Source organism: Pezoporus flaviventris, unplaced genomic scaffold, assembly GCF_033815535.1.
Source record: "Pezoporus flaviventris isolate CSIRO_AGI_PZ_B2104156 unplaced genomic scaffold, CSIRO_AGI_Pfla_v1 ptg000022l, whole genome shotgun sequence".
Classification (NCBI taxonomy): Eukaryota; Metazoa; Chordata; class Aves; order Psittaciformes; family Psittacidae; genus Pezoporus; species Pezoporus flaviventris.
Window position 1 is genome coordinate 4,944,975 of NW_026892570.1, and position 25,997 is coordinate 4,970,971.

The following is a 25,997-nucleotide window of genomic DNA, read 5'->3' on the forward strand; positions in this document are numbered from 1 at the left end:
CGGAGGGGAGGAAGGGATAAAACAAGATTAAAATATAGACACTTAGACATTTAACAATAAACCTTATCTTAAATCTTAAAGTTAGAATTATCACAAAAGGAAAGTTTGCCAGCATAAAATCAAAGGAAATTTACTGGCATAAATACACTCCTGTTCGTTCTGTTTCCTGCTTTTAAAGCTGTAAACCATTAAATGGCATTATGAATTACATGCATCAGAATGTTGTGTACCTTTAAAACAGTGTAAATGTATTATCAAACCTTTGCTTAGGTGCCGAACAATCTTCACTCAAGTACAGCATTTACCTCCTTCAGTGCCTTTTTAAAAGAGCAATACCATTCTTTTTAAACACAGCATCAAAAGGTATTATAGGAGTTGAAATAACTTAGAAACTTAAAAGAGCAGAAAACCTTTCATCCCTTTCCTTTAAACACATCTAATGAGACAATAAAAGAAATTAAAAAAAAAAAAAAGCAGTTGCTTGGTTGCAAATTGTGAGCACTTTTTTCGTTCTGATATTTACCTAATTACTGAAGTACAATAAGGATGCTCCCACTTCACCTGTGTAGTGCCCTTGATAAAAAAAGGGCAAACAGAAAAAGAATCTAATTAACCTAGTTTTAGTGTACCCAAAGGTTTGTTCAGAACCTGAGAGATTCTCAACAGCAGTTACAACTTTCACAACAGCACAATATTCGATGGTTACCAGTTCAATGTCCTTTCGGATGGTTTGCCTGTTTCTCATGTCATTAATAGAGATATCATCTACTCCTGACAGAATTCTTGTTACAGCAATTTTACGGTTTCCTTTCAACTTTGCACGGAAAATATCTCCTTCTGTCCAAAGTTCTGCCTGTTTGCTATCATAACATAGAAAAAAAAAGCCCAAAACACAAGAAATTAACACCAAAGATTATTAAGTGTTCAATAAAGAAGAAAAAGACATCTACATTAATTTTTAAAATCATTTATAGTTAATCTACTTACTCCATAAGGAAGTGTTGTTGTGGTCCAATCACTGAACCAGGTCTATTTATTCTAATCCAGGCAATAGTTTCAGCAGCTGTCATCCGATAATGCTTCATAATATAACAGGCAATAAGTGTACCAGTTCGCCCAAGACCAGCTGTGTAAGACAAAAGAATCGCTTCTTTCATACACCCATCTTCATATGGAATCTGCTGTAGCTACGTACATTGTTACTTGGCCTTGCCTGGTGTATTTAAACAATTATATTAAACTGTTACTGATCAAAAGTGCAACTTACCTTTTGATATTTTTTTTTCCATTTACAAGGTTACTAACACATCATTCACACGTTTTTTTTTGAGTGAGGTAATCTTCCAAAGCCAGTGACTTTACAAAATCTGTAGGCCCGCCCTTATTTATGCATTTATCTACTGATATTTATATAGGTATGAGAAAGCTTTTACGCATGGGATAAAACAGCTGGCTTTTTTTCCCCAAAATTCTCAAAGCACCTAACTGCAAATTGAAACTGAAACCAGCTGATCTTCCCACCCATTTCTAACTAATCTCTTACTGTAGTTCCCACAACCCACCAATTTTGCAATAAGGAGGAATTGGATACTAACAGACACAGGCAAAAAGTACTCCAGAATGAGGAACTTCTTTGTAATGGCCCTCAAAACAGTTCTATCTTGGGAAACATGAGAGGGAAAGGACAGCTCCAAGAAGAGTCTCTTCTTGACCACTTGCTGTAAATGTCAAGCCACATATCACCTTCTCTCATTTGACAATAAACTGCTCAACACCAGCATAAAATCTTGCAGCCACTGTAACAGTATAGCCCAACAGCCAAGACAACCTCACAGCACTTTCCATGCCTTGCCCAGCTTTAAGAACTGGCTACAATATTCTAGTCTTCCTCAAGAGTTAAGCACAAGTTGAGGGACATAAGGTAGTTCAGACATCATTAGTATTGTAAATATCTAGGAATATCTTAATTTGAATGAAAACAAAGCACTTGTATCACTGATACTCAATATTCAGGTGTAATCAACTAAGCAGTATGCCCAAATTTATTACCTCTGTGGAGAATAAGAATGCGCAATTGTTTCCCAGCAGTCAGGATGCTGTTTTTCCCAGTTCTTTCACTTCACTGTGTAATTATGTTAAACATACAGCAAATGGATGGCAGATCCAAGTACAAAAATGCAGACTTTGCAGGTCCCAGGCAAATGGGTTAAGAAAAGGCCTTGCTACTTCAGCCACAGTACTAGCTGCTATGCTAGTGAGGCAAAGTTTGTGGAGCAAGAATGTCTGACAATCAAAGATGGTGCGGGAAGGGAAACATAGTTCCTCTAGAACCACAGAAAACTGTATCTTTGCTCTAGCTGTAATGGGCATGCTTTGAATATCTTTCCCTTGGCAGTCTAACTCTGGAAGAACAGGTACTCAGAGCATGCTCAATGTATAAAGGGTTTCAGAGGGATAAAGACTTCTGTGATCTGGAAGAACTCTCATACTTGATAAGGAATCTCAAAAAACTGGACTGATATTTTCAAAAGTTTATGACTTGTATATTTAAACGTGTATTTTCAGAGAGATTTATAAACCCTGCCAGGACTTCAAATTCCGGCTCGAAAGCATCCTTTGAAAGTGCAAATGGTTTCTAGTAGAAAGAGCTGTTGATATTGGCAAGCTCACTTTCCCCAGCCTCATTTTTGGACACATCTGTGAAATTTTTTCAGGAACTTAAAGACATTAGAAGATGAAGTGCAGCATATAAGCACAGACAGAATTTGCATGGAAAAGCTGCAGACTGGCAGACCTGCTAATAAGTTAAAGGAATTACAATGCAAAATACCTCAGGAACTGTAACTAGAAGCATCGCTTGTAATATAAATAGTTTTTACACTATACCTTTGCAATGAACAGCTATAACACCATCAGCATTTTCACAAATATTTAGAAAGGTTTTAACTATAGTATCACTAGGCGTGCTTCCATCAGCAAAGAAGAGGTCAAAATGCTCAAATCCAGCATCTGTAAATCGTTTGGCATCATACATTTTTTTGTTGAGGCGTACTATAGTGGTGACCTTATGCTTCCTGAAGTATGGGAAATAAGCCTCTGGAGCATGGTGGGGATAGCCTATTTGAAAAAAGAAAGGGAAAAAAAAAAAAGAAGAGAGTAAGGCTCAAACTGCAGAAATAAACAAAGACTCAGCAACAAGAGATGAAAACACTTTCGAAATAGAATTCATGTTCAGTATAAAGAAAGAGACTATTTGAAAATGGAATTTTAACATAATGACCCAAGTCAGATACAATTAAACCAAGCATTAAAATTTTACTGCCAGGGTTCTTATAAAAGAAAAAGAGCCAAGGAAAAAAACAACTGTTTGAGGAACAATTTTAAAAGCTTGGTCTTACTGATAACAATCAACTAAGAAAGCAGTGGGCTTCTGTCCCCCACCTCCTTTTTTAAGCATACCATTTTCAATTTTACTTCTTGAATGAGGTCCACTGAAGGCAATGAATTTGTTTGGTATTATCCAGTTAAAATCTCCATTTTCTGCTCTCTGTCAAGAGAAAATGCTTGGTTTATCATTATCCCTGTATTTTCAGGCTTTTCCTTATTGTTTCAAAATACATGCTAGATAGAACTGATGTACAGTTTTTGCCAAAGGAAGTTATGTTAGTTGCCTGCTTTCTTTTCCATTGGGAGGATGCCAGATGCTCTCAATCTCACTCTTCTTGCTTGTGTTCTCCTCTTTCTAAATTAGAGTTTTAGAACACCACAACAGATGGTCTTCTGATGAAGGTAAACTCCTAATTTTTAATCTTTATAGGTTTCTAAAGTATAACCTTGGACTTATCTTTGTCCACAATTTAAATATTTTTTACCTTTTTTTTTTTAAGCTTCTAAGAACAATTAATTTTCTCTTTTCAGGTAACTGGCAGCTTTGCTGTTCTGAGACTGCACATATTCTGTCAAGAATTGCAGCCCTTCATTGTCACATTCATTCCCCATGCCCCAAAGTGAATTTTGTAAGCTTAGAGTTTCCCAGCCCTGTTTCCTTCTTTACCTCAAAGAGGGTGTTGTTATTATACCGTTGCCATATGTTCACAGATACATACTTTAATTGTTCTCCAGAATTTGGTTAGGCTTGGACCACTGTGCCCTCGAATGTTTCATCAAGATGGCTCAAGAATATGCATGACCTCTAAAAAGTGGCCAAATTATCACTCCCCATCATCCAGGGCTTTAATAATTGTGAAAAAAAAAAAGTATTTATTTCCATTTTGGTTTCTGTTTTCCCTGCCATGTTTGAGGCCAACTATGCTTAGATCTGAATTTTAATGTTCTCTGACAACACATCTTTATTGAACAAAGTTTAACGAGACAAAACAGAAATGGAACATAATACTACTACTACAAAACAAAAACAAAACCCAAAACAAACCAAAAAAACCTCACTCATATTAGGAACAATGATCTTAATATTAGTAACGGCAAACAAATCAGAAGATTGATACTGAACACTTACTTCATAATGCTCATATTCATTTACATCAAAAGTACTGAAATCCAGGAAACCATATTGCAAAGCCTAAAATTCAGAATACAGCTTTTAAAAAAGACAAAACCTTCTCCATGAAGACAGTTTATCACTCTTTCAGGTTACTGAAAAGCCCCTTAATACCTGTTCTACTCTCTCAAAGAGATTTCTTCTTATGTTTGAAAAAAAAAACAGCCTTGGTACAAAACAGACTTGAAAATTTTAAGTATGGTTTGAGAAGCAAATCCACTCTTTTCTGGTTTTACCTAACCACTACAAAATCCCAGACTACAGAAGCAATATCTTTTTATTACTGCAAGATGTACAAATTAAAAAAGATGAAAATAATTGGCAAAAATTATCTACTGAAATTATGAAGAGATTCTAAAGTCTGCATTCAAGGATTACAAGTATTTTTGTGCATGAATGCTATTCACTCTCACTACAATGCTAATATCTTCATGGATTTTAAATTATTTGCAGGCACATAGCACTAGAGTGGTCCCCAATGTCCTATAATTATCCACACCATCATATTTAATTATATTTAATACTGTATAAAAAATGTAAACATTCAGGTAACAGGCAGTTTACCCACTTGTGAGGTCAGGAAGCACAAACACATATAATCCCACATCTCCAGGTATTTAAAATACTACATTCTAATCTCCTCTTTCACTACATCATCTTCTTATTTTTCCTGGCTGTTCACTGGTACGAAGAAGAACAGCAATTCACCACTCTTGGCATACAAGCAGCCAATGTCAAAACATGCAAAAAAGATGAAAATCACAAATCTGCAAGAAGATGGCTTAATCTCAGCATATATTTGGCAGAGATACCCATAATACAAAAGACAGTAGTAGGGTGGAGAGCTGCAGAACTCCCCATTTCACTACTTATACAGACTTAAAAGAACACATCTAAATTCCACTGGCTTTCAATATGTTACTTTGCCACTGTACTGGTGGTAAAAAAAGCACCTGACTCCTAACAGTTGTTCTACTTGTATTACTAAAGAAAAACTTGAAATCATTAGCACGTATCACTAACCAGTTCAAAACTACTTTCAAAGGCTATATTCATCCTAAACTGCAAGACTGCGGGTGGGGGCGGGGGGGAGATACGACTGGAATAAAAATAAACTTATCACAAGACTCTTAGGGATTAGAGGCGTGATTTACTGTTCTGGAATATTACATAAATAAAACTTAAGATTCCCTCTTTAAAATCACTAGTTGGCTACATAAGGTATTGGTCAATTTCTGTGGATGCTGTATCTAAAAGTTTTGTTACAATACATAATAAACTACGCAACAATCAGAAATCTGCTGCTACTGAACAGTTTTAATTGGATGGTAGTTTCCTAAGTCTTCTTCTACTGGGCAATACTTAGCTGACCTTTTGCAATACAAATAAAAATTGGTTTACTGACCTTGTTTATTGCATGAAAACAGTCTAGCAGTGTCAGATGAAAACTGCAAGTACCAAACGAAGCATCCCTGTAAGATATGATGACCAAAAGAGTTAAATTATTATATTTTAATCAAAGTGAAAGCAACTGAAGATACTTCTCTAAAACATCTTTTAAAAATTGTTTCAAAATAACTACAATTATAGTGAAATAATTATGTCAAATGATTACTTAATTTTCCTCACCTTGCATCTTACAATAGCAACAAAACATAAAGCAAGTTATGTTAACAGATGATCCAAGAGTAAGATTACTCCAGTTATAGTTTTGGTAAAGCTGACATGTTCAATTTCTGACATGAACATTGAAACCAGCATGTTTCAGTGTTCATGTCAACAAAGAACAGACAATACAAAAGCTAATGCCTAAATTTGCATCATAGTCTAACATACACTCTTAGAACATTTTCTTATGACGGACACTTTCAAAAAAGTAAATATTAATATGATAACAGCAAGCGCCTTTTAACTGAAACTGTCAAGATACACAGTTGTATCTTGACAGTTTTAGTAGAATATAATAAATATTTATTTAGTAAGATATATAAAAGACTTTCCTTAACATGCATAAAATAGTCAATGCTCAAACACGAACAGAAACTGGCTTTCATTAAACTCTCTTCTCACCTACAATTTTTTAAATTCTGTTGATCCTACAATGACATGTTCTTAATATGTGGCCGTTACTAGATTCCATAAACACTGAAGAGTTAGCATTCCAAAGGAATGCTACAGTCAAGTCAAAATTTATTTAAACTCAATCTACATCAAAGAATATTATGTCTTGGCAGAACATCTTCTTTTGAGACCAGGCAACCCTCATCAGCAGAGAATCATTAATGTTTCTAATATATTGTGTTCAAATGTCAACTGACAGGAGGAAAAATGTCTGAAGAATCTGTATGGCTGCCTCTACAATTTGTTTATTTTCCTCTTTAATGAATCAGCGTGAGAGGTGGTGGTGGGGAAATCATCAAGAGAAGGAAATTAGAGAACCCATTCAGGTAAAAGAGAAGACAAGTAAAGGTCATTAGGCCAAACAACCAGAAAGAACAAGTGGATGAGGCCCTCTACAGACAGATAGGCGCAGCCTCACATTCACAAGCCCCAGTCCTCATGGGGAACTTCAACCACTCCAGTATCTGTTGGAGGGACAATACAGCAGGACATAAGCAATCCAGGAGGCTCCTGCAATGAACAATGAACAATTTCCTCCTCCAAGTGATACGGAACCCAATGAGGAACAGTGCTCTGCTGGACCTCACACTCACCAACAATGTGTTGCTCCGTGGGGATGTGAAAGTCAAAGGCAGCCTTGCTATGAGACAGATGATGGAGTTCAGGATCCAGAAGGCAGGGAGGAGGGTAAAAAGCAAGCTGACAATCCTGGACTTTAGGAGAGCAGATTCTGACCTGTGGGGATCTGCTTGGAAAAGTCTCATGGGATAAAACCCTGGAAGGAAGAGGGGCCCAAGAAAGCTGGTTAATATTCAAGGATCACTCTCAAGCTTAAGAGCAGCTCATTCCAATGAGTATAAAACAGGCAAAAATGTCAGCATACCTGCATGGATGAACAAGCACCTCATGGGCAAACTCAAAAACACAAAAAGGAAGCACACAGAGGGTGGAAGCAACCTGGGAGGAATACAGAGACCCTGTCTGACATCCAGGGATGAGGTTATTGCCTAAATGAAACTTAATCTGTCCAGGGATGTCAAAGAAAATATGAAGAGCTTCTATACATACGTAAGTGACAAAAGGAAGACTAGGGAAGATGTAGGCCCATTGCTCAATGAAACGGGAGACCTGGATACACAGGACATGGAAAAGGCTGAGGTACTGAATGCCTTCTTTGCCTCAGACTTTACAAGCAAGATCAGCCTTCGGGAATCCAAGATCTCACAAACAAGGGGGAAAGGCTCGAGTAACAAAGACGTACTTCTGGTGGAAGAGGATCGGGCTGGGCAATAGTTTGATAAACAGGAAATATCTAGGTCCATGGGTCCCGATGGGATGCACCCATGAGTGCACCAGCAATGGCTGATGTCATTGCAAGGTCACTCTCAATAATCTCTGATCAATCATAGCAACTGGAGAAAATGTCTGAAGACTGGAGGAAAACAAATGTCACTCTCAATTTCCAGAAGGTCAAGAAGGCATCCCCAGGGAACTAGAGGTCAGTCAGCATCATCGCAATCCCCAGAGAGGTGATTGAATTGCTAATCCTAGAAACCATTTCCAGATACATATAGGACAAGAAAATCACAAGGAGTAGTCAGCATGGATTCACCAAGGCAAAGTCATGCTTGACCTATTTGATAAACTTCTACAATGAAATAACTGGCCTGGTAGATGAAAGAAGAAGCAGTGAATATTGTGTACATGAACTTCAGTGAGGCCTTTGACATTGTCTATGTAAAATATTCACAGACAAGCTAGTGGTATGTGACCTGGTTGAGCAGACAGGTGGACTGAAAACTGAATGGCTGTGCCCAGAGTGTGGTGGTCAGTGATATACAGTGACACACTCTAATCTGAGGCCAGGAACCAGCAGTGTACAGCAGAGGTTAATACTGTGTTTGATCCTGTTCAACAGCTTCATTAATGATCTGAATGAATGGGCAGAGAGTTCCCTCTGCAAGTCTGGCGATGACACCAAACTGGGAGAAATGGCTGATACACCGAAGGGTTGTGCTGCCATCCAGAGGAACCTTGACAGGTTGGAGAAATGGGCTGATAGAAGCCTCATGAAGTCCAACAAGGAGAAAGTATAAAGTCCTGAACCTGGGAAGAAACAACCCCAGGCACCAGTACAGGATGGAGGCTACCTAGCTGAAAACAGCTTTGAAGAAAGGGCCTGACCGTTATGGGGGACACCAACTTCCACACGAGTCAGCATTGTCACCTATGACAAGGCTAACAGTATCCTGGACTGCATTAGGCAAACCATTGCCAGCAGGTCAAAGCCAGTGATCCCTCCCCTCTCTTCAGTACTCCTCAGGTCACACCTCGAGTACCGTGCCCAGTTCTGGGCTATTAAGTGCAAAAGAGGCATGGGCATACTGGAGAGGGTCCAGCAAAGGAGCAGCCACAAAATAAGTAAGGGACTGAGCTATGTTATAATATAGAAGGAAAGGCTGAGAGAGCTGAAACTATTCAGCCTGGAGAAGAGATGGCTTAGGGGGGACCTTTTCAGTTAATAATAAATGCCTGAAGGGAAGGTGCAAAGAAGACAGAGTCAAGCTCTTTTCAGTGGACCAAAGGCAACAGGCATAAACTGAAACACAGAAGGTTCTCTCTGAACATCAGGATTCCTTTTTCACTTGAGTGTGACTGAGCACTGGAATGGGTTACCCTGAGAGTCTGTGGAGTCTCCATCCTTGGAGACATTCACGAATCATCTGCATGTGGTCCCAGACAATTGCATCTAGATGGCCCTGCCTGGGCAGGGATGTTGGACCAGATGATCTCCAGAGGTTCCTTCCAACCTCACTGTGATCCTGTAAGTGAAAAAAATTCTTTGCATCCTACTAACATAAGATTTCCTGTTGATAATGACCCTAAGTGTCAACTACCTGACTGACTTTTTGTTGTTCTGTGGGAAGGTACTGGTTTTTGCAGAGATGAAGATCTTAAAGGAGCAGAGCCCAGACCCAAGATCATTAACAGAATCAGAATTCCTCTATTTACACCAGGTTTAGTTGCACTGGTAAACTCAAGAAAATGGTACAGTTTGAAGATGCTTCAGCAGACTGTATTATTTATCCCAGAGGCTGGACATGTCTTCAGAAGTCAGCTCTCAGTCTTATTAGATAACACATCTCTGTGTTTCTTTCAGTAGTGCTGTTGAAGTGACAGTCTAGAAATCTGGGTAGGGTATATGACCTGAGTGAAAACCTACCTCCATCACCCACATACACCTTTATGATATTTAGAAACAAAACTTACTGTATTCCTAAGCATCACCTTTGTTCTTCTGGGAATATAAAAATGGAATTTAAAAGTGAGAAATGGGATGATGGAAGTATGCAAATAAAGAGAGATGCTACTACACCATTATACTGTGGTGGTGGCAGGGGGAAGTAATAGAAATTCAAACCATCAAAAGCTAATCTCTTGGCAAGAGAACTAGAAAACAAACAAGCAAGGACTGAATTAATCAACCCATAACAATATAGACAGTAAAACTGCCTCCTAAAATTTTCTGGCCATTCTTTTCTGCATATTGTGTCAGTCAATGGAAAATTAGTCTGACATTCAGAAACTCTTGTTGGGAAGAAGCTGTTCCTCTGCACAACTTGTGGACTTTATTTGCTACACTGAGCAGCACAGCATGTACCACAGAGAGAAGTCTGTGGTCTGAAACAGCTGGGATTATACTCCCCCAAGGTCAAACAACCACAAACCAATGGTTTCACACATTTCCTCAATGGCAAAAAGAAATACTTTAAAGCTACTAAATCATATGAGGGTAGTTAGCAGTCTTTATGCACATAACAGTATTTCTGGGTTGCTGTATGCATTCCACTATGGAAATGAAAATGGAGTGCTAAGAGTATTACAAGCCACTTGTGATGAATGACAGATATTTTGATACATTTAACTATCAACTACTGGCACAAAACCAGACTGCCAAGTAAGAAAGCAATGTAGATCAAAAATCTCAACGAGAGGGTGTACAAAGCAGCGTGGCTCCTTCACCTTCCAGTACCAGCTGCTAAAACCCCTGTTCAGAAGTCTGCACTTAAAGCTCAGGCAGTGAATATGGCATGTGTTAAAACTTCAGGAAAAAAAAAACATTAAATTAGTACTGACGAATGCTACATTCTTATTCAAAGTACCAAGCTACAGAAAGTTCTAACAACTTGTTATTTACCTGAAAGGAAGATATGAAACGCTTCCAGACAATATAAGCCTGTACACATCTTCTGGGGATTCTCTCAGGTATATTATCTATTTTTGTGGAAAAAGAAAATAAAAAGATTATTTTAAGATTGGTATTAGCAACTTCAAGTCACTTGTTTATTAAAGGAAGACATAATTAATTATCACAAAACTCAAAAGAGCTGGGAAAAAGTGGTATCAAGAACACATGTTTGCAAATGTACAACAATAAACCTAATGGAAACGGTATAAATACTGGTCAACCCAGAGGAATATGCATTAAAAAAAAAACAACCTACAGATCTATGCAGGAGTTGTCTAACTATAGGCTAGAGTGAAAAAGCTTCTATCTGGATTCTTCCATTTTGCTAGTACAACGCTGCTGGACCAGTCTATACATTTACTTTTTTTAAATTAAACTTTAAAGATATAAATCTGAACACAAAAACCCAGCAAAGGTATCAGCAAAGCTATGAGTCATCTGGTCTACAAAAGACTGTGTACACTCAGCAGACAAGATTAAAACAGTAATTCATGTATGCTTTGATTTTCCTACAACACTACGTTTTCATTATTCCAAATTTCCACTGGCGACAAAGTATCCAGTAACTAAATCCAGATGCCATAAAGTTAAAAAAGAAATCTGTACCTTCAGAGGCAAAACCCTAACAACAGAATGAAGTAACATACTTGAAGCACTACATATCAAACCTTCTACTGTCAAAAACACTTGGAAAATAATCCACGAAGGACCAACTCAAAACAAATACCCATATGGTCTTGTCTGATGTCTCTTGGATAGCCTCTAACACTAATCCTTACAGAATACTGTTTATAATATGAAAATTTCTTTATAATAAGAAACTCTTATTTTATGCAAATCATGTCTTCCAATACCACCAAATACCACATCCAGCATGGCAGGACATAACAACTGTTAATAATAAGCTGTCATTAACAGGTGAGGATTCAGTAATTTCAAGTTAACACTTTTTCTTTAAAACAGTATTATCTAAGCTTTAACACTGTATAAAAAGTTGGGTAGTTTTCAATACAGATTGCTGTTCAGTAAAATTATTTACATCTCATGTTAATGACCTTTTTCCTTAGAGGCTTTTTGAAAGCAAGAATCCTAATGAGTATTAATTGAACATCCCCTAAAAATCTAAGTGTGGCATTTTTGCTTTCTGGTGCTTTTGACTTTTCTGTTAAAAGTTGGCATTGCCTTTCAAATTTTTTGATGCTGCTGCAAAAAAGCCAGTTTGAACAAATGGCTTAACTTACCTTCAATATCCTCTCACCACAAACACACATACCTGCATCCATGTGAGGTGAGAATGGGAGGTGGAACAGATGTTGCCAAAAAAAGTAAAACACAAACCCAGCTTGAAATACATCCTAACAGACAACTAAAACATAGATGGCAACAGGTGACTCCTTTCATTTTGCCTCTGATTCAGCTGCTGTGTTATTTTCTGAGCATTCTTCCTGTGCAATTAGCAAAACCAGAGGGAAAAAAAACTGTCTTGCTTAAGTAGTTTAGTTAAGTAATGAAAACTGCATGTTTTGTTTGTGAGTGTGCTTTCACTGGGAAGGGGTAAGTGGCTTTTGGATTTATACAACAGGAACAGAAGAGAAACTTTAAAAGCCCCCAGAATATCACTGAATGGCTGCTCCTCAGACACCAGAGTTCACTTTCTATTCTGCAGGCATATTCATTGCCTGAATCAGATATAACGGTTATGTTCCAAGAAATTTCAAGTTGTGTGCTTTGATACAGTCATACTTTCCATCTTGCAATGCAGTGAACACATATTGCTAGCATCCATATTAATCAGGCACTGCTTGCTTATCAGAAGAAGAGCCCTGCCCAGAAAGAGTTACAAATCAGTCACATGAAATGGCATTAGCTAACAGAAAGTAATTAAACAACAGGAACAGAATTCATAGCCAGAAATGAGTCACCTGGAAAAAACATGGGACTCAGTACTATAAGGCTGGGTAATATACAGACAGTACTATTTGTACAACAGGCAAACAGAAGTGCAGCTAATACCAACTAATCCTTCAAGTGTATGTAGCTCAGAAAGGCCAGGGATTTCTCCTGTATCTCAGATGAGCTTTCTCATAGAAAACAAGCTTCAACGCAGAAGCTGCAAGAGGCAAGTTTTTTTCCACAACGTTAAATGAAGTGTTGTATTAAAATAAGTCTAAATAGTGTTAACAGTATACTGAAACATGTCAGTTCTTACGCACAGATCCAACTTCTGAAAATACTTTACCTGTGAAGTTGCTAGAAACACCATATTAACATTCACGCATGTGTGTATATACTTTCCTTAACATAGTTCTATTAACACTTGGTACATATAAGGACACAAAAAAACCCCAGCCTTATTTTGACACAAAAATCCAATGTTTACCATTGTTCAGTATGTACAAAAAGGACACTGCCAGAAGATGGCATTTTTCAATGTGAACAAGCTACTAAGCAAAGTATGTAGTTCTTCCTATATAACTGAAGCAATATACAGTATATTCACTGAAGAAGGAAGCTTTTTGAGTTGAATTTCTCAGAATTTTCTGAAACAAAGAGATATCCTAGTACACTTTAGCTGTGACACTACTACACATACAAGATACTATGTATGAACAGTTGCAGAGCCAGAAGTTCATAAAATGGTCAGATCCATTGGTTTTTCTCCATGAAAAGTGGCTTACTAAAAAGAGTTAAATTAGTATGAGAATATCTGGATGTTCTGTGCAGTGCTATGTAGTACAAGAGTATCTGGTGTACTGGTGTTCAGTGCTTCAAAAGGAAAAAATGGCATTCAGTCTCTACACAGAACAGGAAAGATCACAAACAGATACTTACTTCACCAGGAAACCATCTTGGCAGTAACACAACACAAGGAGCTGTGACAGTCAAAGTGGAGACAGGATCAGTTTCTGTCACAGCTTAAGACCGTAAGAGAGTACCCAGCTGAAAATCTTGGATGCAAGCGAGGCTGGAGGCTGAACATGAGTGAACCTGGGTTCAGGCTGTGGGTGACCCGAATTTCAGACATGGAAACAGATGAGAGAGACTGAAGGAGTGCAGGAAGGAGCAGCAAAGCCCAGGGAAGGAAGAGAAGCCAAGGCAGTGGAAATGCATCTGTATATGCATGTATATGCAGAAATGCATCTGCAATATCAGCAGAAATGCATCTGTAGACTGAGAGCGCTGAATATCTGACATCTGCAGTGACGCAGTGAGCAGGGTTTAAGGAAAGATTCACCTCAAAAACATACTCCTGACACAAACTGAAACTGTTTTTTATATATATATATATATATATATAAAAATATATATAAATATATATATATATATATATAAAACACTACATATGTAGCTATATATGAAACAGTTTCTGACCAGAAGGAGGACACTAAATCCTTAAAGGTGAACAATTTCATTGGAATGATGTGCATGAACAAAGTACTTAAGAAAGGCAGTAAATGAGAAAATAAAGGTGATCAGAGAGACCTGTAGTAGACAGAAGTACTGAAACACAGAACAACTTTCTAAGGCAGTAAGCAGAACTGAAGTTTCAGAAGAGAGTGGAAATGTTGATCTCATGAATAGCAAAACAAAGATGTATTTTTAAATTCATGAGGTATGTCCTGATGGAAAGAGATGAAATGGGAAAAGACATAATCTCCAGAAATTAAAATATAATAAACAGCTGAAACCGGTTTGTCCAGATGCTGATTATGTTTCTGCTGTGCTTTCTAAGATGACAGAAACTTAAACGAATGAAGTTGTTATCTTAATCCCAACAAAGCAAAAAACAAGAAGTACTATTAAAAAGATTAAAAATCTTAAAATAAAATTCAACCTATTATATTAACTGCTATTTAGCAGGCATTTTCTGGGGTAGTTTTTATCCAATATTGTACATACAAATCAAGAGAAGTCTTTTAGAATTTTATGTGATTTCCCAAGGGGCTCCTTCCCTGCAGGTCAGGAAAATACGAAAAAAAAAAAAAAAAGAAAAAAAAGCAGCTGTAAAAAAAAACCTTAAGAAGTTCAGCAGACCTGAAAGAAATCATCCGTAAGTACAGCTGCATCAGTTTTAGAATTTTCCTACACTCAGTGCAAGTGCAGAAGGGTATGCATACACATCTATATACACAGACAAATACACACTCTTAAAATCCTTTATGGATCTTTTACTTAGAATACTGTCCAGAAAAATTGTTATTATAAGGAACTGATGCCTTTCAAACTAAAATAACATACTGTTTTATCACACTATGTAAGCACTTGTCTACCAACAATTTAGAAATTTGCTTTATGCATATAAAAAAATATCCTACTGAGCTTCAATATACAGCCAGATTGCAAGTAGCAGTTGAACCATTAACATTGGCGTAATCAACCTTTTCATTTAGGACATCTGTTTCTAATTAAGGAACTGCAGGCAGCTCTACAAATGGTCAAGAACCATCCAAGCATTGAGTGCTGGGAAAGGTGCACTCAAGCACTGCTCCTGACAACAGCCGCTATAATGTTCACTGAATGAAGTAGAAGGGATTGCAGGTCATGGAAACCCAGTCTTTATTTGGAAGCATTTAAAATCGACCCGAGAATGAGAGCTTTTTTAGCAAGCCATGTTATTATCTTACTCCTATCAGTGTTTTCAAACCAGCCCTATTTTTAAACAAAGGTTTCCTAAATCAGCATTACAATCATGAAAACAGTATTCACAATAGGATGAAAAGTATTTCTGGTACACAAGGAAAGGAGGTTCTGGTTGAAAAAAGCATCTTAATCTTCAATACATGGGACTGCCACGTGAAATAGAAACGCTGCATGCAAGACAAAACATGTTTGATATCCATCTATGACATAACTTGTTGTTCTTTCAGGAAAATTAAATAGGATATTTAAATATGTGGTACTGTTAGAAACTGTGCCAACTCAAGACTGTAAACAGCACTTTAAATTCACGCCTATGATGTACTTAGCGTAATAAACTTTATCTACCTTAACTCCAAAATCTGCTTAAGGTTGCTTTCTAAATCACCCATTTTACCAACCATACTGACTTAGAAACAAGAAAAAAATTGATCATTAATTTTAAACTGCTTACAAGCAAATTTCATGTAACTATATGCCAAAAGTGATGCTCACCCAGAATAGCCTGAAATATTGTAAACTGCAAATAATCAGAACCCACCCATTCAGAACAAATGCAGGTAACTTCTGTGTGTGATCAGATTCAAACACAAGCTCACACACATGCCTCATTTTACTCTAATTTAAAAGTATTAAATATCTTATTTCACTAAAACCTCCATGGGATATACTAGTCAGTTAATAAATTTTCTAGGAATATTCCTTAAAAGAAAAGGTTAAATTCAGCAAAATTAGAATAGAAATGTATTAGAATAAAAAGCTTCCTGTATGGATTTGTGGTGTACTGAATGTACACATGTTGGCACATGTGGCCAACAGTCCCTTCATTAGCAGAAACAGTCATTAAGTGGACAAAGTGGCAGAGAGGGAATAACTGCCTGTCTGGGGCAACTCTCTTGTTCATTATAAACAAAAGCAAGAAACCTTCAATTACTTTTTCAACAGCTGAGGGGAAGATAGAAATCTCTATTAGCTGGGAACTGATCAGGCTGGACATATCAGTACTTCACAACAGCTAAGAAAACAAGCTAGTACTACAGTGAGGGACTCCCAAAGAGCAACCCTTCTTCCCCTATGGAGACCTGGTAAGAACATTGTGAAGAAGCAGCTAGTCCAAACAGCAAGAAAAGGTGCCACCGTGAAGACCAATTCAAAATTTTTCCCAAATACAGTTCAGAAAAAGTAGCTTTTTAGGGGACACGAACATAGAGAAAGCCAAGACTCGAGGCAACGTTTGCTTAAATTAAAGGCCAGTACTTTATCCATGTCATCTCTGCCATTCGCTTCACAAGCACAAGCACCTTTCACCAAAATGTAACTGAGGGTACACATAATTTATCCACCCATAATGTGAGTGCTGCTGGAGCTACCCTTTTACCACCACTCAAACTGGACCACTAAACAAACAGGTTTTCCTCCTTTCGTAGCGAGAGATAATTCTGCAAGTGCCACAGTAAGAACAGAGCAGTTCATCATCACACAGATGGGTGCTAACTGCTTCTGCAGACTCCAGCTTCTACCCAGTATTAGGCCCACAGCTAGGAAGGACACTAACAAATTGAAAAGGCAAAAAAATCACTACTACAGATGAGAACAGATGAAGGAAAAAACGCTGCTTACCCTGACGAAAGAAGATGAGAAAATAGACAAAGTACAGAGATGAGTCCTGAAGGAGATGACCCAAATTACAGCAGTTCATGGGGCAGTACCCTCGGAGGCTCACCCTCCAAGTACATAATTAGAGCCAGGCCTGAGAAAAAAAACACTAAGTTAATGCAGCCAAGGGGAGAAGGGGGAGTTTGGGAATTGGTGGACAGGGCACAGAGCATACATTTTCTTTCTTAATACAGAAGGAGCAATGATGGAAGAAGCAGACTTTCCTCACCCACAGCCAAGTCCTGACGAAAATCAAGAGAAGCCACTGCAGAGATCAACTCAGAAGATCACTGATGCTTTGGTAGAGTGGTAAGGCCTGAACAGTGCAGACAGCTTCCAAGGAAAAGCAATTTTTCTTTAAAAGGTGAAGAACAAAGGTGCACAAATAACGTGTAAACATTCAATCCCACACTTTGAATTCTGGCTACCCTTTGTGGGGCTGAATGTGCCAAATTTATGCTAATCTACAAAGAAGAATATTATTCCCATTATGCAGTGTTTCATCTGTAAAAATGAAAAAAATACAGAATTAAAATGGGTGGAAGATGAACAATAAAGGGATTAATATATAAATTGTTAAGATTTTCTCTAAAAGATCATATTTTATTCTAAACCTACATATATAACAATGTATTTGAAAACTTTGTTCTTCATTTTTAAGGCCATGTAGCTTAAGTTAGGCTGTGCTGTTGCATCAAAGTACACCTAGAAGGAAGCAGCAGATGCAGGAGGGGGAAGAAAGTGTGTAGCCTGGAGAGTTCAGAAACTATCTCCACTGAGGAGGAAAGACAAGTTATATGAAGGGGAGAGGGTGGAAACATTAAAACACAAGAACTGTGAAGAAGGACTGGGAACAGACTTTGCTTGTAAACCAGAACACTAACAGCTGCCCTTACACTTCACCATAGTTAATGAAGACTTTTGTAATTGCCTTAGTAATCAAAATGAGCATATCATTATATATGTGTGTGTATGTATCATGTGATATACACACACATACATATAAACAAAGGTCTCTGAATAATAAATTATGCTAATATATTCCAATACCTTAAATAAAAGTTAAATAATATTCTGTTTAAGAATACAAATTCAAGTCCAACGAGCCCTTAATATGACAGGCTAAGAAGACTTACTGTGTCTGTGGTATTCTTGGAAACTTGGCAGTGTGTTATTCCCACCAAGTAATATAAAGCACCTGCCTCTACAGAGTACCTTGCACCCAAAACTATGCTGAAGTTATCAAAGCCCTTACAATACACACAGACAAGCACTATTTTCATGACTAACTCTGCAAAGGCTACTTGTCCTTTCTACTTCCTTGCGCTTCCAACCTGAACTCTTCCAATCTGATGCACTGCCATGCAGTTCCTCAGCCTAAGGTAAACTGTTGAAATGGGAACCCATCATGAAGCTAAAAAAACAAAATCAGACAAAAAAAATGTTCAATCCTCAGAAAACAAAACGCAGTAGCAACCTACTGCATACACTACAAAGCATCAGAAATTAAATTATGATAGCTCAAGCAACAAAAAAGTATTACCAACAAGACATGGGCTGATTGCCTAGAATTACAGAAAAGCTTCCAAAAGTTTTGGTCAATAGCTGGATGGATCCTTTTTATCAAAAAGCAAAGCACTCTGAAGCAGCAGGTGGATGCTTAAGTCTACATATGTTTTAAATAAAGAAGGTCTCAATATATTTCCTTTCAATCAGGAAAGATGCCTGTAGACGTATTTATCGTGCATTCTGAACAGATCCTATACCACTGCTTGTCCCATGGAGAAGAATACAATTCTTGTAGAAAGCAGAAATGTGTGACATGTATGTTTGAACGTTTCAGCAGTCAGTGCTGTAATTAAGCCTGCCCCTTCATGAAAGATCATCAAAGGGTCCCAAGGAAAAAAAATAAGCCTCAAGGGCATAGTCTTTCTTCCATAATCTTCCTTTACTGGAATCCCTCCCACATCAATCTGCAAAGAAACTGTACCCTACATTAGAGAAAAAGCAGTACTAAAGCCAAAGTCTGCTGCACTGGAAAGACAATTAGCATCTAGCTAGAGATATCTCACCACCTAGAACTTGCAATTATGCAAGACACACCCCCCCATTCAAGGAAGGACTGATACTCACATAGTGCCTTCACTTTGCCATGTATTTTTAAAGGACACTGCTGAAATATACAGCCTGTACAATGCCTAAGCACAAGTCTCTAAACTCTGAAAATTACCAGTGGTTTTGACTAGCCTCTTCCTGCCATATGACAGCTGTCGGCAACTAGCCCTCCCACACGCACTGGCTAGTCAGTCATGATCTCGTGTCATACTTCAGCTGGATCTGTAGTAGCAACTCTTCTGTACTTTGCAACTCTCACCTCCTTCACTGTGGTTCTCTGAAGCATGAACTGCCTACTCCTCTATACAAGAGCCTCCATTTTCAGTTTTCATGCTCTGGACTGTCACAATTCACAGATTAATTTTAGAGCTTTATTCAAATCTGTCCAAGCATTACCCTTCAACTGCATGTTGTTATTGCAACATGACAGGGCTACTGGATGACCAGAAATAAAATGTATGTTAGGTTTTTGTAAACTTTTACATAGTCAGACACACCATTTTCAGTTTAGATTGCATGGGCATTGGTTGATTTTCCGTTCTGTGGATTGTGTTCAAAATGTTACACAAATGCTGCACTAGACAGTACTACCATACATGTTCAGAACAAAAGTTTACCAAAAACCAAAACTCACTTCCTTTCAAATAATGGCTGATAACTGAAGCTAGTTCCCATTCACTTTCTGGGCCTCCACTGTGATTCAAGTCGCGAGGTAGAAGCAGTTTTCCTAAAAGCTGCAATTGTTTTGTCAACATAATGCCTTAACCCCAAACAAGTTTAGTAATTCATGTTGCCACCTGGTTTAAGAATGAAAAGGTCTACAGCAACAGTTCTAAGTGACCACGTTTCAAATACTGACACATTTTGAAATCTAGTTCTTTATTTGTAATAAGTACTGTGTGAAAATACACAACAGAGAAACCTGGAAGCAAGGAGACTGCCAGCATCGCAGTAAGTACTGTATGGCCTTGCAGCTAATAAACAGGAATGACCTAGGGCTACATGAACTTTGGCCCCTTAAATCTCCAACATCAAAAACCACATAGGTTCACTTCATTTTATTACTCCATAAACAAGAAGGATGGTTACAATCAAGGTGTGTTATAGGTCAAAGCAGAACATGAATATGGTACACCACAGCTTTCATTCTGAAGCATTTTAATCCTTGACCACACTTTTGTGTACTGAACATTTGCAGTTGTGATGTAAAACCAGTCATTTTGACCTCTGCAGTCAGAGACCTGGCTCAGTAAATTTCTAGCCACCATATTCCCAAGCTTCATACAGGCTCTAAGCCTACCACATGATCTGACTCCTTCTTCTACATTAACTGAAGCGATCACCTTACATTAGAAAAGAAGCAGCTGGGGAAGAAAATGTATTTAAGCGTCCATGCAATGGGAAATGCACTGTACTTAGTGCAAGATAATACTTCTCTGCTTTACAAAAGAAACCACGTGTGGGTGGGGGAGAGCAAGAACATCAAGAAGCAGCAATTTTTTTCTAAATTAAAATATTCATAGAGATTTTTTTTTTCCAGTGGTGCTCTTATTTCTTAGGAGCACAGACTGCAGTAAAGAGGAAAAAACCAAAACTGTACAACTCCACTAACATACCTGCTAGACTTTAAAAACTCTCTTAGTGTGTGGTACCTTACTATAAAATACATTCTTACGGCAATTATTCAAGAGAAAAGAATTGTTAAAAACAATTTCTTGCTTTTTTACAAATTGAGTACGGAAAAATTAAAACATTTAGCAAGCCAATGTAATATAAAAATTCAAATACTTACTGCGTAGGAGCCTATGAGGAATGCAGCATTTGCTTGTTTTTTCTGATCAAAGCCAGTATAATGAATTATTCTCTTCCTTAGCAATGAAAATGACTGTATCAAAAAATGAACAATGTTATGATTTTGCGTTTTACTCTTCATGCCTTCTTTTAGAAAATTAAAGGAATGCAAGTGCCTGTTCACCTACTTCCAGCCATCTGTATTCAGAGAACCAAGTATACTATAAACTAGTCTCTCAAAAGCTTTACAAGACTTTTTTTGTTTGCATCACTACCTAGATCGCTCCAGAATTTTTCCAAGTATCCCACCTAAATAATTTTTGGTACACATTACAGCAATCTTTCTTTTTCTTCTTAAATGTATCTGATATTTCTGACTTCAAGCCCTATGTAACGGATAGATGTTTATGAGAAGTAAATACGACGTGGCATTCTCATAAACATCACTGGCATGTTAAAGTCACAACAGTCTTGAAGACAGAATTTAGACTTGTTTTATTCTTAAAGAAAACCTGACTTTAGAGAAATCAACTTGCAGTTGTTCCTAAGGATCAGAATCCCTGAAAAATAGATTAAAATATTTTAAAAGTATTTTTAAACTTTATCATATTTTTTAAAATTTCACCTTGGCTTTCTCCAATTACCTTAGAAGGAGGTGGAATGGTACTGCCAATAGAAAAGACACTTGTATCTGTGATGACAGCAAAAAACTATCCCCTAACTGGTCTTTGAAACAAATTTTGATGTGTTTGTATACTTTGATCAAATGCTACACTATCATAAAATGTCACATCTAAGCAGTGTTACTTGCTTAGACGCTACTCAACACACTCAAGACAAACACCAGATCAGCACTAGTAGTATGTTCTCAGCAATCCTAACATGCCCCTCCAGTATCACACCCAAGACACTCAAAGGTATTATGATATAGACATGTGTTACTTCAGAGCATCCTGTACTCAAAGATCAGAGAATCTAGTCACCGACAAAACTGTTCACAGTGCCACAGGGATAAAGCAAGTCTGAATTATGCAAACTAATACCACTGACAGACATCAAGGAATGAATGAAAAAAAAAAAAAGGAAAAAAAAAAAGTCTGTTAAACTATAATGTTTTGTACACTTCCCAATTTTCACAGTTCAGTGGCAGTTTCAAGTTCTAAGCATTTCTGAAGAGGCAAACTGTGATCCACATTAATGCTAATAAGCTTTTTTATCTGCCTGACAGGTTTTACACTCAAACGTCTGTGAGAGGTCAACTAACTTGAAGTCGTTCATGTTAATTAATACAGGAACTCTCTGTTTTAAAAAACATTATTTTCTATCAAGAGCTCAATCCCAAAGATTGCTGAGCACCCCTCAGAGTAGATAATCTGCAACAGCAGCAAGGCACTCCTCATCAGCACAATGCCATAAATGCTATCAAAGATCAAATGTTGCTTCTTATCGAAGAGATATCAGCAGCAGAAGAGAAGCCCAAGTCAAACAAAACCAATCTCAAATAAAAATGTGTTGCACTTCACCCTCAAGCTCACTTAACACTGGCAGATTTCCAAGAAGAATGAATTCCAGGAGGGGAGCTTTTCATTTAAAGAAGTCTGTACTCATTTAGCAACTGATCTTTTAGAAGCTTAAAATTAGTTACTGCCACAGTGGTGCATCTTCTGGATCTTAAAAGTAAGTGGGTTTTCATTCCTGATCCTCCCTAAATTCACCTCAATAAAATTTGGCATTTATAGTCAAAACTTTACTGGATTAAGAACCCAGGAATGCACCTGAACAAAACCAAACCAAAACACAAACTTTTCACCCATTTGGTTCTGTTCTTTAGAAAAGTTGAGAACATTAAATAAAAACACCCAAGTATTACCTTTAATTTCTTATTTAGCTTGCAGCAGTATCTGTAGACCATTGCCAGATTGAGTGGTCCAAAGTCTGCATAGAAGCTGGTAGGAAAAAGAGGAAAAATTGCAATGACCTCTGTAAATGCCCTTTTTTTTCTTACATCAGATGAAGAAAGCAAGGAGTAATACATATGACATGTGCATCACTGTAAAAACAAGAATACCTTCTTGCAAGCATACTGTTTTGTTGGAGGGAACAGTTTTGTCATGTCTAAATAGGGACTAAAGCTTTGTTTTCCACACACCACCACTCAAAACCAAACTGGAATACTTGAGGTTTGAAAAATTCTTCATACTGTATCACCCTGTGACACCAGTTTAGAAACTGTATCTTAAAAGCAACCCAAAAACTTTACTTTAAAAGAAGGCAATTATATTGCTCAAGAAAAGTGAATGCTGAGAATAAAGATTGATTAGCACTTTCAAAAACAGTAAACATGCCCTTGGTCAAAAATATTTGAAGAATTAGCAGCATTCCAGATCACATACAGAGGCATACACTGTTCACTACAGGGGAAATAATATATCCATTGTCATCTCATAAAGGCTTGAGTTGATTTTGCCAGTTTTTTCCTCTTATTCCAGAAAGTTTAGACATTACACTTAATACTTGAGCAACCAAAGACAACCCCTTCAGCTGGGCAGTCCAGTGTACACTTCTGAATACATATTGTTGTATCATGCTCCTCTGTCTTCTAATAAGAATGGGTACAATGAAAGCTTCTGCTTTGAAAGGATTCTGAAGAAATCCTGATGAGAAGCCAAGAAGCCATTCTAAGCATATAAATCATCATGGCAGGTAAGTCTGAGAGGACCAAACTCGTGTAATTAGTTCTGTAATGGGAATGGTATGTTTCTCTCAGCTACATTTAAAAACAGAATGTCAATTAGACTGGTTCCTCATTGCTGTTGTTCTCATTTATTTCTGTAAAAAAAAGGGGGGGGGGGGGAAGTCTGTACTTACTTCTCATATACAAATTCATCATCTATGCAGAAATAATGGGTATTTGCAGCTCCACTCTTTGGTTTTTGGCAGAGAATTGCAAAATAAAGGCGATCTGAAATGCAAGAAAAATGTAACGCTTTTACAAACATCACACTTTTCTGCTGAAAGTCTGAAGTACTGCCTGTCAAGAGAATGGCTTAAAATGGTTTAAAATGCACCAAATCTTCTTTTATGTATTACTGAACTAGATATTATTAAGAGAAAGGTACACCAGGACTGAGGCTTTTTGCTCAGCAGTGTTCCCGTAATCCACAGCTCTTTAGTGTTCCTTCCCGAAGTGTTCCCAGGAAGGCTACTTGTTTGACAACTTTTAATACAGCAGGAGCCTGACTTGCACCCACGCACACAGCAGAGACCCACCTCCTTTTGATGAAAGACCCCACCAGTTGCACTCCAAATACCAACACACACACACAGCCCCAGCTAAGCTACAAATCCCTCAGCACTTCAGAGCACCTACGATAAACTAAACAGCAGAGTGTGCTTGTGCCAAGACACACATTTCCCACCTTCCTGTAAAACACTGATTTTGATGGTAGTGATCTGCAGTTAAAGCTGCAGATGACAGATGCTGGAGGGATGTGAGGGAGCAAAGCACCAGCCCACTGATGCCTATGAGAGCACCACCTAGACATCCCCATCTGCATCCCCATCTGCATCCCCACCCCAGCTACCCCTTTAAAGCCTGCCTGCACACAGGCAGGAGACACCTTGTGCTTGCCCTGGCTTTCTTTGAGCTGAGGGAAAAAAAATGCCAGGGGTAGGTATTAACATAGGTATAAATTATTTTTATGGAGAGGGGAATGAACTTTAAACACTGACTGTGCCACTGCTGTAAATTGCTGGGCTTGCAGGAGTTGGTCAGTAAAAATTGAGGCCTTGCAGCACCACAACAACACTTTTCTTCCTCCTGCGGCAAAAACACCATTACAAAATACTTGGATTAGAATTCAAACCTAGAAGACTTCAGTTTTTGTAAAAAAGTTGCCTGGCACATATATATTACTTAAATATCAAACCACGCCACCTCCATATAAACATAAACACAAAGAGTAATTTGTGATAAGCTGTACCTCCTTTTCCAGAAAGCAGGGGAAGAAAAAAAAAAATCACTTCATGCTTCAAAACAAAATCTGCCATCACTAGTACTTGCAAATTATTACTTGTATCTTGAAAATACACAGTAAAGTATGCCACAACAGGGGTCCCCATGTCTGCATTTCAACACTCACATGGCTAGTGCTCTGCTATGGATGGCAGTATCTTGGGGAGGTAAAGGCTGGCAACACCATCAAAAAGTGTACATTTTCTAAATGCACATTTCAGTAGAACAGAAGCCTGATGTGAATGGTTTGGCTTAAACATTTACAGGCCAGGTACAACCAGTGGGATGGTACAGTAATTCCTAAGGAAGTCAGGAACCTCCTTCCTTACTCTCAGCAGAAGATACCAAACTTGCTTATCTGATTTCTAATAGTCCCATCCTGTAAGCACAGCAGCTGCAGTACTGGCTGGGAAGTGCTTTACCTGCTTAAGAACTTCTGTACCTCCCAGCATTTACCAAACCACCTCCTGAAAAAGAGCCAAAGGTTAAAATTTAGAGTAACGCTGTGCGTTTTTAAGAAGTTACTAAACTGGTTCACAAAGAGAAATATATGTGGAGAAGAAAATGCACTGATACCACAACTGGATGCAAACTAATCTATGGGGAAAATGCTTCACAGCAAGGCACTTCTGGGAAAGTGTTTAAGCCAATACTTTGGGGGTGGAGGGAGCCCCTGTTTCCCACACCTCCCCTTCACCTGTCCCACCACTGTGTTACTCCTTGTGCTGTGTCAAGGTGGATTTGTGTGAACAGGAAACTGTAACAGGTATCCTAGCATAATATTAAAAAAAATATACAAACAAACCCCCCCCCCCCCAAAAAAAAAACACCAAAAAAAAAAAACCCAAACCCCT

At 37.9% G+C, this 25,997-nt stretch overlaps 1 protein-coding gene across 19 annotated transcripts in view; it reads right to left on the reverse strand.

Moving 5' to 3' along the window:
* CDC14B (cell division cycle 14B) overlaps positions 1 to 25,997 on the reverse strand; it is a 47,307-nt gene that overhangs the window by 15,225 nt on the left and 6,085 nt on the right. For 11 of the 19 annotated variants that reach the window (XR_009743915.1, XM_061456344.1, XM_061456343.1 and 8 more), the window contains exons 2-11: positions 23,997 to 24,090; positions 22,999 to 23,074; positions 21,130 to 21,222; positions 10,878 to 10,954; positions 5,964 to 6,030; positions 4,517 to 4,579; positions 3,460 to 3,547; positions 2,887 to 3,117; positions 988 to 1,126; positions 707 to 860 (exon numbers count right to left, since the gene is read on the reverse strand). Coding sequence is in view for 12 of the 19 variants with exons in the window: in XM_061456344.1 (XP_061312328.1) it covers positions 707 to 860; positions 988 to 1,126; positions 2,887 to 3,117; positions 3,460 to 3,547; positions 4,517 to 4,579; positions 5,964 to 6,030; positions 10,878 to 10,954; positions 21,130 to 21,222; positions 22,999 to 23,074; positions 23,997 to 24,090 (1,082 nt within the window). In the remaining 7 variants the exon portion in view is untranslated. Of the gene's footprint in view, positions 1 to 523; positions 574 to 706; positions 861 to 987; positions 1,127 to 2,886; positions 3,118 to 3,459; positions 3,548 to 4,516; positions 4,580 to 5,963; positions 6,031 to 10,877; positions 10,955 to 21,129; positions 21,223 to 22,998; positions 23,075 to 23,996; positions 24,091 to 25,997 lie in introns of all 19 variants that reach the window. The other 8 variants (XR_009743921.1, XR_009743918.1, XR_009743916.1 and 5 more) reach the window with 3 other exon arrangements.